This window comes from Phaseolus vulgaris, chromosome 6 (assembly GCF_000499845.2).
Source record: "Phaseolus vulgaris cultivar G19833 chromosome 6, P. vulgaris v2.0, whole genome shotgun sequence".
NCBI lineage: Eukaryota > Viridiplantae > Streptophyta > Magnoliopsida > Fabales > Fabaceae > Phaseolus > Phaseolus vulgaris.
The window spans coordinates 9,141,255-9,161,761 of NC_023754.2; the positions used below are offsets into that span (position 1 = coordinate 9,141,255).

At 34.3% G+C, this 20,507-nt stretch overlaps 1 protein-coding gene across 1 annotated transcript; it reads left to right on the top strand.

The window, feature by feature from the left end:
• The first annotated feature begins 3,667 nt into the window (after positions 1-3,667).
• On the top strand, positions 3,668-20,020 carry LOC137831057 (protein VACUOLELESS1). The gene is made up of 15 exons (XM_068638570.1): positions 3,668-4,622; positions 5,724-6,014; positions 10,642-10,781; positions 10,935-11,040; positions 11,120-11,212; positions 13,645-13,734; positions 13,821-13,934; positions 14,099-14,206; positions 14,302-14,375; positions 16,586-16,640; positions 17,221-17,402; positions 17,605-17,734; positions 17,890-17,992; positions 18,272-18,369; positions 19,551-20,020. Exons 1-15 carry the CDS (start codon positions 3,837-3,839, stop codon positions 19,710-19,712), a joined length of 2,532 nt encoding a protein of 843 aa, XP_068494671.1. The 5' UTR covers positions 3,668-3,836; the 3' UTR covers positions 19,713-20,020.
• The last annotated feature ends 487 nt before the right edge of the window (positions 20,021-20,507 follow it).

A 20,507-nucleotide genomic window follows, 5' to 3' on the forward strand; every position in this document is an offset into this window, starting at 1 on the left:
CCCTTAGTTTCCAAGAGGGTGCCATGACTTGTGGATTGCCCATTCTTGAGATCTTAAGTGACAACATAACCCTCCAATCAGATATTGGAATGAACTCCGCTTTGCTTTACGCAATGAGCAATTAGTTGAAAGTGCAACATGCATCAAATAATTTGTTGATTGAATCCTGAAGATTGGAGACAAAGATATGAACTTAAATGAAATAGGTGAAGGCATTGTTGAAATACATCAACATCTTTTAGTTGAAAATAGTAAGTCACCTTTACTCAATTTGGTGGAATTTTTTTATCCTAGATTTCTGCATAATATGAACTCTGTTTTATTTTTATTTTTATGAAAGGACAAAACTTTGTCCTACAACTGAATGTATAAATCAAGTGAATGAGTTTATCTTATCTTTAATACTTGTCAATCTAATGAACAACAAGACATTTAAGGTGAGTGGCTTACATAAGATTTTTTGAATGATATAAGATGCCTGGGAATTCCTAATCATTGCCTTAAACTGAAAGTCAATGTACCTATAATGCTTTTAAGTAATATTGATAAAGCAAATGAACTATGTGATGGAACAATGTTACAATTCAATGATTTGGGGAAGAATGTTATTGGTGTTACTGTAATACAGGGAAAAACGTTGGCGATAACATATTTATACCTAGAATGAACTTGATTCCTTTAGATTCAGGATTGCCTTTTAAGACAATTTCCAATATCCTTGTGCTTTATAATGAATATAAATAAAAGTCAATGTCAAACACTTTCTAAAATTGAGTTTATCTTCTACGTCTAATATTCACACATGGTTAGTTATATGTTGTTGTTTCTAGAGTTAAAATCTAAGAAAGGGTTAAAAATACTAATTTTGGATGAAGATGGAAATGTAGCTACTTCAACTACTAATGTCGTGTACGATAAAATATTTGATTTTTGTTTAAACATTACGTAACATCATACATATGAGGTATGAACATTTGTTATTTTAAAGTGATTTCATTTGTTGTTTCATTATTTTTCATATATGAAACTAACAATCTCATTTTATACTCCTTTACAATGATAGGTTTGCTTTTGGACACAAAAATTCTTCTGACCTGATTTGTACCTGTATGTTTTTTTACTATGATTTATACATTAAGGTTACTAGGATAACTTTCATAATTCAAATTTATAAAGTGTTGGTTTTTACTAACTGTATTTATTCTTATTTTTTATCACTCCTAGGAATGAGAATTTGCTTTGTAATCACAACACTGATTCTCCACTACAAACTATAATTTATTGACTTATTTCAACTGTGTTAGTTAATTTAAACATTTGATGAAGATAACACTGAAAATCTTCACAAGTACAAATCTGCACTTCTGTGATATAGTTCTTAATAATTTGTGATCCATTATATGTATTTATTCTTATATTTTATTACTTTTAGGAATGATAATGTGCTTTGTAATCACAATTGTGATTCTCCACTACAATTTGTAATCAATATAAAGTATAGTTTTTAAATATTTTGTTGCCTATTTCTCATTAATAACAATTGTCATGTGTAAAGTTTCTATGTTTTGTATTTTTAAGTACTCATATAACATTATATGATATATATGAGGCATCAACATTAACTTATTTTGTAATAATTTCATTAATTATTTATTTATTTCTAATATATGAATCTAGTAATCTCATTCCATGCTCATTGGTAATGACAAAATTGATTTTGGACAAAAAAATAAATAAAAGTTCAAGCCCAATGTCCATGCCTTTTAATCATACGTATAACATAGTATCATACATATGAGATATGAACATTATCTTATCTGTACTGACTTTATTTTTAATTTTTTAATTTTTCATAAATGAAGTTAATAATCTCCTTCCACATGGCTTCCTAATGACAATTATGCTTTTGGACCAAAAAAGAGTTATCCTTCTCATTTATATTTTTTAACTCATAATTTATTGGCTTATTTCAATTGTGTTGATTTAATCATTTAATGAAGTCAACACTTAAATCTTCATAGGTACAAAATTGCACTTCAATATTTGATATGTTAATTCCTTTTGTAATTTATGTTATGTTTTTGGTCAGTGTGACTTTTAGCTTTATGTTTTTGGACTATATATTTGTATATTAATATTATTGACATAACTTTCATAATTCGCATTTATAATTTTGTTTTTCACTATATGTATTTATTTTGTTTTTTTATTACTTGCAGGGTGATATAGTGTTTTGTAATCATTGTTGTACTACTACAATGCAAAATTGTAATGAATATAATATCTTTTAAAAATGTTTTTGTTGCGTATTACTCTCTATTAACATCTTTACTTTTGGGAAAAAGAAAATTTTGCATACTCTTTCTTTTAAGGTGGTAAGACTAAAACTATGCAATACACTCTTCTATATCTCATATGTTATTCTTTCTATAATTTCTATTACTTTTGGGTTACTTTTATTTGTAGGTCTATATTTTTCCTCCACAATTTTTACATATATGTCATGTGTTGTGTTAATTCAAATGTGTGACATTATAATCTAATATTGCTCAACACTCAAATTATGACAGCTAAAGAAAAAATACCTATGTATTTCATTTGCTATTGTTTGTTCATTCTGTTATGTTTTGTCACTTACGTGAAAGTTGTTTTAATAGCTTAGCTTCTCCACTACAAAATTGTAATGAATATAATATATTTTCAAGTGTATGTTTTTCCAATACAATTTTTACATGTACGTCATGTGCTTTCAAATTTGTTAACATAATAATCTCATATGGACATGCTCAAATTCTAGCAGTTAAACAAAAACACCTATGCATTCATTTGTTATTTTTCGTGTTCATTTTGTTAAATTTTGCCACTTATTACAAATTTGTTGTATACAATTTATGTTTTATACTATTCTCCGTGAGTTCATGCATATGTTTTGCATGCTATGCTCTAATTGATCATGTGTTGCCTTATTTCAAATTTGTTTATTCAATAATCTCACGTGATTCAAAGTAATATTGTGTGAGCTACACGAAATCACATGTATATTTCATGTCTTATTGATATGTTCTTTTTCCTAAGTGACTTTTATTTCTACATAAGTATTTTTGTGTTTTTGCTTGTGCAGTTTGCTTCTTTAATTTTATTTATTATGTATATTTTATTTTAAATATATTGAATTAATATATTTATGTAGTCAAACACTCAAAATTTAACAATATTGTTATATTCTAGGTCTCACCTTTTATAAGTTTTGTCAATTTGATATCTATTATTTTAAATTATTCTTTTTATATCTAATTTTGACTTCCTTTAACTACTATTTTCATTCTTATTAAGTGCAATTTTTAAGTGCATTATTGATATTGTGATATTGTGTTTTGTAACAGTAGCTAGTTGTGATTTAAAAAAAAATTATAATTCATTATTTTTCTCTTATAATTCAATTTTTTTATTTAAATAAATTCCGTGTAGTATTACACAATTTTATTCTCATGTTTTATTAATAATAATATTATATATAAAAGTATTTGTATTTAAATATCAAGACTAGGTTATAACTTGTTAATTTAAATCAAATTATAATTGATAAAATAAATTCTAAATATACTAAAAAATTATTATTTGATATAAAAATATTCACATTTAAATATTATTAAACTTTTTTTAATCTGATCATATTTCTCTTTCTCGCTCTTTGACTCTCTGTTCCTGTATACAACTTTCCTCTTCCCAATTCCCCTGAACCGTAGCCACAGTGCGATCGATCAATGTTCACCCTCTGATTACATCCCAAACCATAACCGTAACAATTGCATTGCGCTCTTCCACCCACCCCCTCCATGGCCAATGTCTCCGTCGCCGCGGAGTGGCAGCTCCTCTACAACCGCTACTACCGCAAGCCCGAGCTCTACCCTATGCCGTGGAAGCACGTCGACCTCGCCCGCACCAAGGTCGCTGTCGCGCCATTCGGCGGCCCTGTTGCCGTCATCCGAGACGACTCCAAGATCGTCCAGCTCCACGCGGAGTCCGCCCTCCGCAAGCTCCGCCTCTTCTCTTCCTCCGGCCGCCCCCTAGCCGACACCGTCTGGCGCCACTCCGGCGGCCGCCTAATCGGAATGTCCTGGACCGACGACCAGACGCTCCTCTGCATCGTCCAGGACGGCACTGTCTACCGCTACGACGTCCACGCGAACTTGATCGAACCTAACCTCTCTCTAGGAAAAGAGTGCTTCGAGGACAACGTTGCGGATTGTGCATTTTGGGGGAATGGCTTGGTTTGCATCACCGAGGCGAACCAGCTTTTCTGCATCGCGGATTTCAGGAACCCTAAGGCGGTGAAGCTCGCGGATCCCATGATCGATGAGATGCCTCATTGTATGGCGGTGATTGAGCCGCAGTATACGGTTTCGGGGAATGTTGAGGTTTTGCTTGGCGTGGATGATGCTGTGGTGCTCGCTGTGGAGGAGGATGGCGTGCAGAGGCTCGGGGAGGGAGTTCTGCGTGGACCACTGCAGAAGATGGTGGTTTCACGCGACGGCAAGTGGCTCGCGTCGTTTACGCATGACGGGAAGCTTTTGGTGACTACTTCGGACTTGACTGGCGTTATCATCGAGAGGGAGTGCGAGGTGGGTTTTAGAATCATGCTTTGGGTGGATTGAAATGGTTGTGTTTGTTATGGGTTGGTCTGAGTGTGAGATTGTTTTTGGTATTGAAGTTGAAATGAGTGTTAGAGAAATGCGAGTAGTAACCCATAGTCTTGGTCATGATTTTTATAATTTTTAACAATATTTAACGAAAAGAAAGATGTGTATCAGAACAAGTGTGTTTGCTAGCCCTCTTCATACATGTTATATTTTATGGGTTTTGGGAGGTGTTCATATAGTTTGTGGAACATGATCATGGTTTTAGAAAACAATCCATGACCATGCGCCATATTTGTCAAGGAATTTTTAGTCTCTGTCTCCATGACTGAATAGCACAGTTGTCTGCAACTTTTTCGTTATACCAAGGATCGTAATGAAACTTCAGCGCTGTGTGGTGACCACAATTTTAAAGCTTGGACATGGTACATTGCTTGGGAATTTTATTTTGGATGAATGTAGCCAAAAGTTTGGAGTAAGGTCAAGTCATTATTTGATAGATATCTTCGGATGGTGTTGACTTATTTAAGTATATCAAGTTCTAAGTTATGAAAATGGGGGTATATCTAAATCATTAACGAGACGTTTGTTTATGATCTTAATATTGTTATGGATGTGTTTTTGTGTATGTATAAACATAGACACACTGTTTCTATATACTTGTGTCTCTGTATATTCAAATTCTAGTGTTTGTATATATGCAAGTTGTTGTGTTTGTATATACAGATTGTTGTGTTTGTATATATTGAAATTGTTGTGTTTGCATATATTCAAATTTGTAGGATACAGAAAGTCATAATGCTTAAGAATTTGTTGTTTGTATGCGTGTAGTGGAAGTTTGAATTTTGTGTTCTGCATCAATTTAATTTGTTATTTTGTAAATTATATTTTGTTGCCACCATCATGTGCTGTTTAACACAAAAATGGGTGTATCTAATATTATATAATTTCTATGTTGTGAATTTTCTACTCTATTTGTTATGTGTGTGTTTGCGTACCTATAAACCATTGTTATCCTATTTCTCATTAGGTTTGGATTGGTAGCTTCCATGTCACCCTTAACTCTAATTGCTTTTGTGCATGCAGTCAGCCCTTCCTCCGGAACAGATTGCTTGGTGTGGAATGGATGCTGTGCTGTTGTACTGGGATGATATGCTTTTAATGATGGGTCCTGATGGAGAACCAGTTCACTACCTTTATGATGAACCAATAATTCTTATACCTGAGTGTGATGGAGTGAGGATATTGTCCAACACTAGTATGGAATTTCTACAGCGGGTGCCTGATTCCACTGTTTCAATATTCACAATTGGAAGTACATCACCTGCTGCTTTACTATATGATGCCCTGGATCATTTTGATAGGCGAAGTGCCAAGGTAGAGAGGTTATTTGTGCAATTATTTTACTGTTGCTAGACTGATACATCATTCTAGATTTCTGTAGTTTTGATTCTATGTAGAACATATGTTAAAGTGTCAATCTCTGATGCACCGATATACCATTTTTTGCCATGTACAGATACAGGAAAGATATGTTTCCTATCAGTATTCATTATCCTTTTATTTTAAAAAATAAAAAGTAAAATATCTGATATGGTTTGGATACATGTTTTCTGAAAATATAAAATTTGTGGATAGATTTGTCTTGACATGGTGGTGGTGCTGCATCATTAGAGTCGGTGCTGCATAACATCCCTTTTTTTGTCCCTGTATACAGAAGTTAGTGTTGTGAAAACTGGCTTGGTCAGTGACCTCTAGGGCAATGTGTCAATGGTTGGACTATTGGGTCACTAATTGACCCACTTTACATTAAAAAAATAAAAGAAAGATTTAAGCTCATCCACAATACTCTGATACTCCCCTTCATGCTCAAGGGGGTTGAAAAGAAGGAACCACTTTGAGCTTGGATCAAAAAGACAGTGGGAGAGCAAGTTTTGGTCAGAGCATCTGCATATTGATCAGTGGCAGGAAGATGACTAACTTTCTTTACTGAGAACCTCCTTATGAACAAGAATAGATCTATCTAATTCCATGTGTTTTTTTCCGTGAGTGGAAAATAGGACTATGAGAGAGAGTCATGGTGTTTAAATTGTCACAGAGAATAAGTGGAGATGAATGAGGAACCTTCAGTTCAGAAAGTAAAGTCTGATTCATATGACTTTGGCTGCTGCAAGGGCCAGACTTTGTGCTGGAATGCCCAACACCTGTTTGCTTTTTTGGACAACCGAGAAACAAAATTAGGACCAAGATAAATTGAGGCATGACATGTAGACCTTCTATCATCAGGGTCTGAGGCCCAGTCTGCTTCACAATAAGCTTGCAGAGTTAAAGGAGCTTGATACTGTGCAGGTTGAAGATGAAGATCCAAAGACACAGTACCTTTGAGATACCTTAGAATTTATTTAACTGCTGTCCAGTGTTTTTCTAAAACATTTGACATGAACTGGCAAACGTTCACTAAAAGGCTAATTTCTAGTTGAGTTATAGAAACATACTGTAGAGCTCCTACGAATGAGTGACAAAGAGAGGCATCAAGAACAAGATCAGAACCTTGTTTAGTCAACTTGCAGCCACCAATCATGGGTGAAGAAATAGGATTAGCTTGTTCCACTTTTGGTTTCGAAGAAGATCATGAAGGTATTTGTTTTGTGTGAGAACCAAAGAGCATCTTTTTATGATATTACCTCAATACCAATAAAGTAGTCTAGATCACTAAGAACTTTGTGTGAGAAAATTGAGTTGAGCTGTGTTGTAGAAGAATCGATGCTAGTTATAAATTATAATGATGTAATCTACATAAACCAAAATGTAAACCACAACTTCTTGAAGAAAATACACTGAGTGAAGGAACACATTTCCTGGCTTTGAACAACAAACTAAAAAGAGTAGATTTTAATCTATCAAACCAGGTCTGAGGGGTTTGCTTAAGCCCATAAATTGATTTGTTAAGTCTGCATACAAGAGATTTATCAGGGTTCTTGTTCCTGCCGGTTGACTCGATTATCTTCGCGCGTCTACGACGATCACACGCCCAATTATCCTTGCTTTCGTTCGTGCCTTTCTTCGATCAAACACTTGAAAATGCAAAGACAAAGGGCGCCCTAGAGGCCGTTTGCACTCCGGCGCTCAAGTCAGTATAGGGCTAGGAAACACCAAAGGTAAGCTGTAAAAAACTCTTATGTAATATGTGTAAACTTGCGTAAGAAATTAGCGTGTAAATCGCTACCCCTTATATACTCTAGGGTTTCCGCTAACCGCAATTAGGTGTTACTGAGGGTGTGCCTTAACGTCCCTATCACCCACTCTTAGGGCAATCTAGTGCGTAAGGCTCCCTTACTGGAGTGCAACCTCCGACGGGATGACCACCTGGGTACCAACTTGTGCACCTAATCTCTGGGGCCATCCGTCCTAGGAGTGCCCTAGCTGTTTACGTGCCATGCATGCAGTTTACCCCTGAAACGTGACCCTCACAGGTCGTATCTCTTCCAGTGGCTCTTTACTCGTGTTACGCTTGAACGCGTCATCTACACCACATGCATGGACCCCTCGTGATCTAGGCTTCTCCCTAATTGATAACTGATGTGTGGTCTGGGATCCTCCTCTCGTGGCTCAGCTCTGCTGTTCGAGTCACCGATGTCCGATCTCTCATCGTCCTCACTATATTGCCGAGGACACATCAGTACATCCTGGTGATCAACGCTTGACCACTCTTTGACACCTTGGCTCACTTGCCTTGCGAGACACTGGCCCACGCCGCTCGTGGGACCCAACTTACGTGGCTCTATCATTACTAGCGGTCAACGACACCCGAGGACTGGTCGGTACAGTTCTCAAACCAGGAGGTTAAGAAATATGTACCTCTTCACAAAGAAAACCATTATTGACATCTAGCTGATTTATAGGCCACTTATGTGTGAGAGCAAGAGTAAGAATAATCTGTAGAAAAGTGTCATTGTAATCAAAACCATGTTGTTGATGAAATCTTTGAGCCACATGTCTGCATTATATTTATTAAGAGAGCCATTGGGATTATATTTTATTCTAAAATTCTACTTACAGCTGATGGTACCATGATTAGAAGATTGAGAAGTAAGAGTCCAAGTATATTTTAAGTAAAGCATCATATTCTTCTTTCATAGCAGTATGTCAGGTGGGACTGGCCAGGGCCTGTTTTGCAGTTTTTAAGTTCAAGGGGAGTTAGAAGGAGAGTGGGGTGGACATGAGACTTGACAATACAGATTTTGCTCTGTTTGCACAGACTGAGTATCAGATGGATGAGAGGGAGGTGCAAGATTAGGGACAGACTTGTGAGACTGATGAATTTGATGTTGTTGTTGGGCTTAAAGGAAGGTATGGATGTAGGCGCAGGGGAAGTGGTAGGTGCTGGAGATGACATAGTGAGAGGAACAGAAACAGAAGTAGTGGAAATAAAAGAACTATGAGACCAACTCAGTGTATGGGAACCAGGACTAATAAAAACATCTTTGGATATGCGACCATCAGCAGCATGGCACTTGTTGCCTTAGTGAGAGGTGAAATAGCCAAGAAAAACACACTCTTGTGAGCAGAATTGAAGTTTATGACTATTTTAAGGTCTAAGATGGGGAAAACAAGAACACCCCAAAAATGTGAGAAAATGATAAACTGTGAATAGACCAAACAGTTTCTGGTTGAGTTATTTGAGAATTTATGTGAAGATGGATTTTGTAACTGTGAAGAGTAACTGCGTAAAACAAGTATAGAAAGTTATCTGAAACAGATATACTGAACTGCCTGTAACAAACATCTAAACTACCTGTGACAGACCCAACTGACTTGGAGTTAGTTAGAATATAAAGACAACCGTACAATGTGCCTAAACTAAAATATCTCTGTTGAGTAACACTACTCTAATACTGTGTAAAACCTATTTCATTGTTATATTATTTACTTTAATATGTATATTTTCGTTTTAATATACTATGTATTGCATATTTTGTGTTAAATATTTTTATTATGTAGTAGAAAACATATATAATAATACTTCAAAAAAAATGTACTTGATTAATAACTGCAGCTGTACACTTACAAAAATTGATCTCATATAAAGTACGTTAATTTTTAATTCACACATACATATACATTCTTCATTTTAATTTTTTGAATGTGTATCTTAAATGCATTGTATCCTATATCTTCAAGAATTGACCCATTGCCTTATCTGGTAGTATCTTAAATAAGTGAATTCAATCAGTGCCATTGATTAAATTCATATTTACTCACTGCCAAGTGCCAGCTAACTGGTTTTTCTTCTTTTACTAGGCTTGTTCTGCTTGTCTGTTGTAGTTGTTAGCGACTAGATGTGCTTTGAGCCATAAATTGATAGGCTAATTCTTACCAAGAATCTGTCCGTGTTAGATGTTTGGGTGTAGCCTTTTATTTAAATATATAAATATAGATTCACTAGTTTCTTCTCTGTTGAGCACTTTGATGCTGTTCTATTTGTGGAAGTCTGTAACGTTGCTATCCGATTTTATTTTATTTTAGTTTGTTAGTAAACAACAACTAAATTGAATAATCAAATATGTCTTACTTATTGTTAATATTTTAGGCTTTTACAGCTTTCTACACAAATCAAGTATATTTTAAATCATTAGAGTTGAACATTTCGAACATTGCTTTCTGTTGACAACGCAATATACATTTATTTTGCTACAATTTAAAGGAAAAGAAGAATGACTACTATTTCCAGTAATGGAAAATGTAGTTAAACTTGGCTCATTGAATCTGAGTTTATTTATTTATTTTTTCTAATTTAATGCAACAGAAAGGAAAATGATGGATCAATCAAACAAGAATTTTGTGGATGATTTATGACTTGTTTTCGGTATTAAAACTAAGAAAAAAGACCTTACTATATTTGGATCTTAGTTGATGTCTGAGGTCTTCATTTGGATTTTAATTATGGCATCATCAAACTGTTCATGCTTATAAATGAGATTCTGATTTTATTGTCATTTCCCAGGCTGATGAAAATTTGAGATTGATAAAATCGTCCCTTCCTGAGGCAGTTGAAGCTTGTGTTGATGCTGCAGGTCATGAATTTGACGCTTCACGCCAGCAAACTCTCTTAAGGGCAGCCAGTTATGGGCAGGCCTTTTGTAGGTGAGTTTGATTTATATACTGGGGATATTTATATAAAAATGTTTTGTTGTCTTAATTACATTGTTCTTGATAGTGAATGTCTCAAGATTAAAGAGGGACACACATATTTTCTGATATTTGCTCTCGGTAATGATATCCAGTTGACTTTGGCAGCAATTTTCAACGTGATTGTATCCAAGAGATGTGTAAAATTCTGCGGGTCTTGAATGCAGTGCGCAGCCCTGACATTGGCATTCCTCTTAGTATTCAGCAATACAAGGTTTTTAAGGCTTACTTGTTTATATCAGTGCTGAAATTGCCTGTATTGACACTGTACTGAATTAACTTTTTGTCATCAGTTGCTTACACCATCTGTTCTGATTGGTCGCCTGATTAATGCTCACCGACATCTGCTTGCACTGAAAATATCAGAATATATTGGGATGAATCAAGTAAGTTTGTGTGTATTGTATAGTTTTGTGCATTTTGGTTGATGGCTGTGTGGCACACCTAATGACTAACAAGATTGAAACTTCCCGTTATATGCTCAGAAGTTTGTGAATCAATGTCAAGTCTTGGATGCTATTTTGCAAATCAGAAATTTGTGCATCACTTGTCAAGTCTTTGATGCTGTTGCCATTATATTTTTTGGATAAAGAAGAAATTCATTAAGACAAAAGAAAGACAACTCCGATGAGTTAGGAGGATAAGAATTTTTCTTTATAACAAAAGGAACTTCAACCGGACACAATAGAAGAAAACTTTAATGAAGCTATGCTACCCAATCCTTCAACATATGTTAAGGAAATTCAGTCTTATAATATTAAAAATAGAGTATTTTACAGTTTGCACATGTGGAAGCTAATTGCTTAGTTTTATCTTTTGATGCACCCGTACTTCAATTTGTGTCACATATCCGGATCTGATACTCTAGGATACTTTACCGATACTTATCAATGATATATCCAATCTATGAAGCACTAATACTTTTATGATGGCAATAATTTATAATTTTTTATTTTGACAATGTCTAAAAAATGTGATCTTAATTTGGATCCGCACAATTGCAATTATATATTATTGTATTTTAAGAATTTTTATACATTTTTAAATATGAATCTGCCACGGATCGTATTGTGTTATTTTCAAAATAAGCGTATTGTCGTATTGGATATGCATTGTATCTGGCACACACCAGATTCATGCATCATAGGTTTTAACCCAAGGTTGCTGCTCTTCTCATCCAAAGAAATCCCCTTAAAAAATGCAAGAATTACACAACAGCCATGTGCATCAAAGTATAGCATGCATATATGGTTGACTGTTTTATGGACCTTTATTAAGTCCTGCTGATGTACCATTTGTTTCTTCCATGCAATTTGTCAGTACAGAGGAAAGCACTGACATAATTGATAAAACAGGTGTCTTTGCATATTTCTTCAATGCATGTTGTAAATTGTAATGTCTTTAATAAAATATATGTCAACTCAAGGAGCAATAAGGAAAAATGAATCTAGATCTGGATTGAGGATATCCAGGCTAGTCAAATGTCATTAATGGTGACAACTAGACCTTTTTCTGGATGCACCCTCATGTAACTGGGATACGTGGGCAGTGTAGGAGGTTCTGATGGAGGCAGGTTCTCAAGGCTTGCTGATATGATTATGTCAGATAACTGTGGTGATTGGAAAGGTCATGGCAGAACAGTGGTTCGATTGGAGTTGAAAACAGGTGTCAATGCACACTCTAGTTGTCAACTAAATATATATTAATCTAATCTAAACTAATTTAATAATTAGTATGACAAGTTCTTATTTTAGCTATGAAAATTAGAAGGAAATCCACTGAGGGCAAGCTTCAAATGCATGGAATATAGAATCATTAAAATTAGAGCAGCAAATAAGAGAATAATATCAAAGAAGCAAAATGCCATTGCTGCCCTGTGGCTGCAGCCATTCTGAATTTCTTTACGATCCATCCAATAACTCCTTACTTCCTTCCATTCTTTTCATATTCACATTCCCTTCTGTGTTGCCAAGTGTCCAGTCTTTCAGTGCCATCTTTCTCATTCATAACAACCTCCGCTACTACACTTCCCAAATCATTCTCTATTCTACCTATGTGCCGCCTCCTTTCTACATTATACACAATTGGATGGAGGATGAGGTCCATTACCTGCAGGGGTGCATCAGAAGACACAGGTCCCAATTTCCCTCTAACTATGAACCTGCACCTAACTAATCACATGCACAATGAACCTGAACACTGAACTAAGCTAAATTAATTGCCATTAGATATTTCAATAACTTTGTTACACTAATAATCACTTGTGTTGTGAGGCATATTTAAGCATTACTGCCACAAGTATTGACAATTAGATTCAATCACATTCATTTACTCTCAACCACTTGTCACACAAAATTAACTACTATTGGACATTTCAAAGTTTCAATAACCTCACTACACATTAACCACCTGCTGAGACATTTAACTGTTAGTGCCACAAGCACAAATCGATAGTTGTATATAATCACATTTTTTTACCCTTAAACCCTTTGTGAGAAAAAGTTAAACCATATTTACAGTTGTGCGTAACCATATAAAATAACCATGCTGTCATTTTTAACCACATTTTATGGGTGGGTGCTGGGTGGAACATTCCCAGTGGTATGATAGTCACTACTCTTCTTTATATGCGGGTGTTTAGTATAAGAGTACAACTGAACTTGTATGAAAATACTATGTGGATCTAACAACTGCAGCAACTGAATAGACTGTTTTCTTCTCTTTCTCTCTCCTTCTTGCCATAAATATCATCAGCACATTAGCAGTCTTCTTTAAGTATACATGTGAGTTTGATATTTTTGTGACTGCTTTTGTGTAGGAGGTGGTGATAATGCACTGGGCATGTTCAAAGATAACTGCTTCCTTGGCAATTCCTGATGCAGCTCTTTTGGAGATTCTGCTGGATAAGGTTCTCCTCCCCCCACTTCAAGCTCTGTTTGATAATTCTTTCTACTTTCTTGCAATAAAGCTTGAAATTTCTTTTCTTTTACTCAGTTAAAACTGTGCAAAGGCATATCCTATGCAGCGGTTGCTGCTCATGCAGACAAAAGTGGCCGAAGAAAGTTAGCTGCCTTACTTGTTGAACACGAGCCTCGTTCATCAAAACAGGTGCTATTCTGATTCTCTTGTATTTATACACGTTGAAATTAATGGCTTATTAATCTTGTCCCCTTCCATGCATCTTTCAACCCATTTTCTTGGCTTGTATTTATTGTCCACCATGTTTTATCCAATGCTATTTTATTATTGTACTCATTGATTCTTATGTTCAGGTTCCTCTCCTGTTAAGCATTGGAGAAGAAGATATAGCCTTGATGAAGGCGACTGAATGTGGGGATACTGATCTTGTTTACCTTGTACTTTTTCATATTTGGCAAAAGGTATTGGTTCAGGAAATCTTAATATTTTATAGTCTGTTATGTGATGTGTATGGAGTAAAATGAGTTTATTTTCAATGCTCGATTCTTCTATGCAGAGGCAACCATTGGAGTTCTTTGGCACTATACAGGCCCGACCTTTAGCACGGGACTTATTTGTGACTTATGCACGGTATGTGACCTTGAACCATTTTCCAGAAGCCAAGAGACAGTGTGGATCCTCCGAGTTATATAATATTAAGGTCACTGCTAATTCCTAACCAAATAAAGAAAATAAGATGCATACACTAGTGTTTTTAATGTAATGGCAAACTGTACAATATTGTGTTATGATAACAAACCAAATAACTCACTTCAAAAAGCTGATATAATACTAGAAATAGACTTACCAAACTTCCAAAAGTTTGCTCAAGGGAGAGGGATTGCCCAAGTTTTATAAGGAATATTTTGATCAAATTTCTAGCCAATGTGGAACATCTGATTAATTGAATATTAAATATTAAGTGGGATGCTACCAACAGACTCTTGGACATTCTGTTAACTGTTAATGGTAACAATCTTGTCACATTCTTTATTTACAGTGTAACCTGTGCCCTTGCTGTCCAAGTTTTCGTACATGTTACACAAAAAAAAATTCTCAAAATGTTTTGTTTGCTCTAAATTACCTGCCTCAGTCTTTCTTTTATGGCCCCAAAGCATTTCTACTGTCATGTGAGGTTTGAGGTAACTGTCTTATTTTGCAATTCCTTGGAGCTCTAATTATCAATGCTGAGTTTTGCTCCCATGTTCGTGATGAAGTGTGCATCTACTCCATAAAATGCCACATGGACATGTTTGCATTCTGTTATACCAATCCCAAATCCTCTTGTAGCTGTAGGAAAACGTGGTGGTAGGATTGATTGATTGAATTAGAATAGCAACAATAGCTTTATCCTGGTAGGTGAGATCAGCCATATGAATCACATACCACAGGTTTCATTTTAGTAATTTTCTCTAGTATCGATTTTGGCCTCCCTTTAGCCCTTCTAATAGAACTAAAAATCATGCAATCTACTTTGCTCATTGGCCCTAATGTGGCCTTCTTTGTCCACGTTTTGGTTTTTGATTAGTATTAAGTTGAATGTTGAGGGTTTAACACCGTCGTCGTGCTTGGGCATGGGACTGACTATGAGACCATAGGCAGAGTTAAAAATAATCTTACCACAACCATTTACTACTTCCCATGCATCACTGGCTACTATTTATTTAGTGCCTGTTATGGTCCTACTGTACAATTCAATGTTCATTTTGCTTCTTTAGGGACAATTTACCTCAAAGGTGCAGTAAGTATCAATGTTATGTCAAGAGGATGTTAGTAGCTTTTATGAATCTGTCCATGATTTTTTTCCTAGGCGTTCCCATTTGTTAACTATAACTAAAAACACATGATTTGAAATGTTCAGTGTAACAGTGTGTCTGTGGAGAACATGTACTTTTTAAAAAAAAGGAAAATAGGTGAAATATGATGGTTAAGGTATAATTTTAATAACTAGTATAAACCTTTGTATATTAATATTCATGCCTTTTAGCCTAAACATAGTTGTTCCTCTTAAAGATGATCAAAACCAAAGCCAAATGGTTTGAAGTAATCAATGTGTGATGGGACCTCAACCTCAAGAAGAGGGCCTGGGAATCATATGTGCAAAAGAACAAATGAAAAAAAGAAACAGTTGGATGACATTTGTGGTCGTCAGGAATCCAGTCGTTTGGCAGTTAGAATTGGAGTTAAATAGGAAGATGCATTGTATGTTAGGGAGGCTAAAATATTCTCAAAATGAGCTGAATTTGTGGAGTCAGTTGAGAAGAAGTAACTGCTGTGAAGAAGCATCCTCCTTTTTTTATTAATATTAATCAACAACAGCAGATACATATTTCTCTATTGCAATTCTCTAATTTCCTGATCTTTAATCTTCTTGCTACCACTATCCCAGTTCATTGCTGATAAAAAAAAAAAACCACTATCCCAGTTAACTGCTGTGAACATCCTTTTTTTATTAATATTAATCAACACAGATACATATTTCTCTATTGTAATTCTCCAATTTTCTGATCTTTAATCTCTTCTTGCTACCATCCTAGTTTTTGCATATTCAATCTCCTAAAACATATCATCCATTCATTAATAATTACATCTTAAATGGTGAAGTTGGGAGGTACACATTTAATAAAGAAAGAAAGGCAGGGAAGGGTGAAATGTAGTGGTTAAACTAGAAGATGAACAGCATTTTCTATGTTGTTCATGTTTTTTGTTTAGGCATATTTGTGTTCATGTGTTCTTATTTGATTTATTCAATGTTAAAAGGGCATGTCATCCTGGAATTAATGACCACATCTCAATTTCAGGTTCTATAAACATGAATTTTTGAAGGACTTCTTCTTATCAACCGGACAACTTCAAGTATGTTTTCATTCTTTGCAATGATTTGCTTGTGTAGTTTCTAATTTTGAATCTGTACATATGAGAGAAAGGGAAGGAGGGAGAGGACAACTTTTTTTATTTTTAAATTATATAATGTTATAAAAATAAATAAAAGATGAGGATATTAAGGTTATTGTAAAAAGAATATCAAAGTAGATAATTTTTATTAGAAATGATGTTTTAATCCTTTCCCGTTCGCCCTATAGCCTCACACCCCCAAATATACCACAAACGTATGGGTGATCGGGTTATTGCCATTTCACTCAGACTTTTTTTGTGGAATTGTCTATTTATCTATCCACACATCCTGATTACACAGCATTTTATTATTTTGTTTTCTTTTTCTCCAAATATGCCTTTTACATTAAGCTGGTCATTGGTCTACTATCGATTCTGCCTTGCAATTTTTTTATGTTGCAACTGTCTGAAACTTTATAATCATACTTGTTATGCCTGATATTTTGGATTTAATCAAGTCTGCCAGATCATTTCCTTGTATGCTCAACATTCTTTCTTTTCATTTAAATTCTGGGATTTAGTCTAAAGTCAATCCTTGTAGGATGTGGCATTTCTTTTGTGGAAAGAATCATGGGAACTTGGGAAAAATCCGATGGCAAGCAAAGGATCTCCACTTCATGGTCCTCGAATAAAACTTATTGAGAAGGCACAAAGTCTTTTTGCTGAAACCAAGGAGCATATCTTCGAATCTAAGGCAGCTGAAGAGCATGCAAAACTGTTAAGGTGTGACTAATTCTTGTCAAATCACTAGGACTATAAAATAATCTAGCATTTTATTTGTTACGCTTGTTGTGATAATATCTCCATATATGTATGAAGAGGCTGTTCATATATTTCTGGAGAAACTTTTAGACTTTGGTATGGGTTGAGTAAATATTCATTTCATGCGATCAAGAGGAACATTATAACGCTGTTGCTACTGCAGAATTCAGCATGAACTTGAAGTGACTACAAAGCAGGCCATTTTTGTGGACTCTAGTATAAATGATACAATCCGTACTTGTATTGTCTTGGGAAATCATCGAGCTGCATTGAAAGTGAAAACAGAATTTAAGGTTGGGAAATTACATTAATAAGTGCCTATTTGCACTAATAATTTGTTGACACAAAATCCAAAAATATTAAAATAGAAACTCTTTTAATCCCCCTATCCCCCTTCTTTCTCTGTAAATTATTTCTTGAGGCACACAATTTCGTTTGTTCTCCTCAGGTGTCTGAGAAGAGATGGTATTGGCTTAAAGTTTTTGCTTTGGCTACAATCAAGGATTGGGTTGCCCTAGAAAAGTTTTCAAAGGAGAAGAAACCTCCAATGGGTAAGTTTTAGACTAATATTTTCATTTTATAATTTGTAGGGAATTGGAAAGTCTAGACTGCTAATCTGAAATGAATGGGTGAGATACATATGTTTATCATCACTGTGAAGAGTTCAGCATTATGTTAATGAAATATTAGAGTGGTGCAAATCAAGCATTTTGACTCTTTGTTTTATATTTCAGCGCAGAGGAAATGAACTTTTTCTTTATTTCAGCTATGCTAGCTACTAACTAATTACTACTCTAACATTCAATACCTACATGTTCTGGTATCGATAGGTTTTAGGCCATTTGTGGAGGCATGCATTGAAGCAGATGAAAAGGCAGAAGCCATTAAATATATCCCAAAACTTGCAGACCCTCGAGAAAGAGCTGAGGTATTTTGTGCTTGTTCCAAACGACATAATTCTTTACTTTTCATCTTAACATGTATCCATACAACATGATTGTGAGATTTGAATTAATAAATTGAAATGGTATGGCTAAAAAGGATTTTATGGTTATGGCTAAAAAGGCACATTCTAATAGTTATCGTATGATAAACAATCTAGGGCTAAGTCCGTTTCAAATTCCATCCTCTATCATAGTTTTTTCTTATAGTTCCTTGAACAATTTCCCTTGTTTCATAAAGAATCATCATGTCTCCTGTAAATAAAGCCTACAATTTGTGCCGAAATTGACACAAAATTTTGCAAAAAGCCATAAACCACAGCTAAGTGGAATAAGTGTTTCTAAATAGAAAAAAAAAATTCTCTTAGCATATTTATAGTTAATAAAGTTATCAAGGGATCATAAATATAAATGTCATCAGTATTGCCTAAATTCCTACCCTGCCTGTGATCGTAATTATCTTAATCTTCATCACCTCAATACTACTACTATTTTTGTTGTTACTATGATGCAGGAACAGAATTAGCCTAGAGATATTCTTGGGGAATTGGGTATTTTTTTATTTAAAAACAAGTACAACTAGGCATAGGATAAGATATCCTATAAGATAGAAAATTCAAGTTGCAACTCGGATATTGATGAGATTAAGAAATGCTGTAAAAAGGCTATTTATCCGAAACAACAACTCCATTGAGTAGCCTTCAGTACAATGTCGAGCTGAAGTCAAACTAATTTTTATATCGTTGCAAGCATTGTGTTGTGCACTTCGAGAAAGGTTACAAACTGTAGCATCATATAAATAGAGTACAATTTTGAGCACAAAGTAGAGCTTTTATAAAAAGTGAGACTTTGGGTTTGTTTAGATTAACTTCTAAGAGAAAAGAATGTGAAGAAAAAAATGAAATAAACTCTTTTATAAACTAAAATTAGCTTATGCATAAACTAATTTGTAAAATGTTTCTCATATTAGTTATATTTTGAAATTAGATTTCTAACTTGTGAATACTTTAGTTTTAGTTTATGAAAAAGCTTGTTTCACCTTTTTCTTATTTTCATATTCTTCAAGTGTTTATAGAAAAAATGATCCTAACTGACCTTCTATCTGAAATTAGTAAATGAGTTATCCCCTTTTAGTATAGTTTTGTGATTTTTTGTTTATCTTGGACAGTCTTATGCTCGAATTGGTTTGGCGAAGGAAGCCGCGGATGCTGCATCACAGGCAAAAGATGGTGAATTACTTGGTCGGTTGAAATTGACTTTTGCACAAAATGCGGCAGCTTCATCAATATTTGATACCCTTCGAGATCGGTTGTCTTTCCAAGGTGCTTAATTTTTTCACAGTTTCCTTCTTCCTTATTATTGTCTTTTAGGAATATTTATTGTGTATATTGTGAAAAAAAAATTAATGTATCTTATATGCTAATGTCGAGTGGTAAATGTGCTGAGATGGTGTCTTTTTTAGTTTTTCCCCTAGTTTGTTGCTTTTTTTTTATTTTATTTTTTTTTTTTTTTTTTTTTATCTTTCTGTATACCTGTATGCTAATAAGAATACAATTTGTCTGAGTAGTGACCACGGCTGAGTTGAATTGTATTAACCATTGCTAAATTCTTATTTCATTTATTTTGTTTGTGTGACAATTCTACCCCTCTTAAATGCTTTTTTTTACATAAATGCATATCTTATATTTCATATTTTTAAATTGGATAGAATAATTTATTTATTTCATTATATTTAAATAAATAATTTTTTTAAATTTTAGTTTGTGTCAAAGTTAGTTTTTTTTTTAAAAATATTTAATGTAAGATACTTAGAAGTAGGAAATGAGTATGGAAAATTTGATTTTCTTAAGTGAAATTCTATCATCTATAACAATAATAAAGAGAATTACTTCACTTAATAAAATGAATTTTACCACAATTAGAGTTTTTTTTTCTTGGTAGATTATTTTATTATTTTTGTTCACTTGTATAATTACACAATCTCTGATTCTTGCTTTTTCGAATTTTTATTTAAGGAAGTTATCTATTTTATTTTAACTAAAAAAAGTAAATGAAAAGTAATGGTTTTATTCCAACATTCCATTGCTAAACGAAACAAATGTTTCTAAAACTTAATTAAGTATTA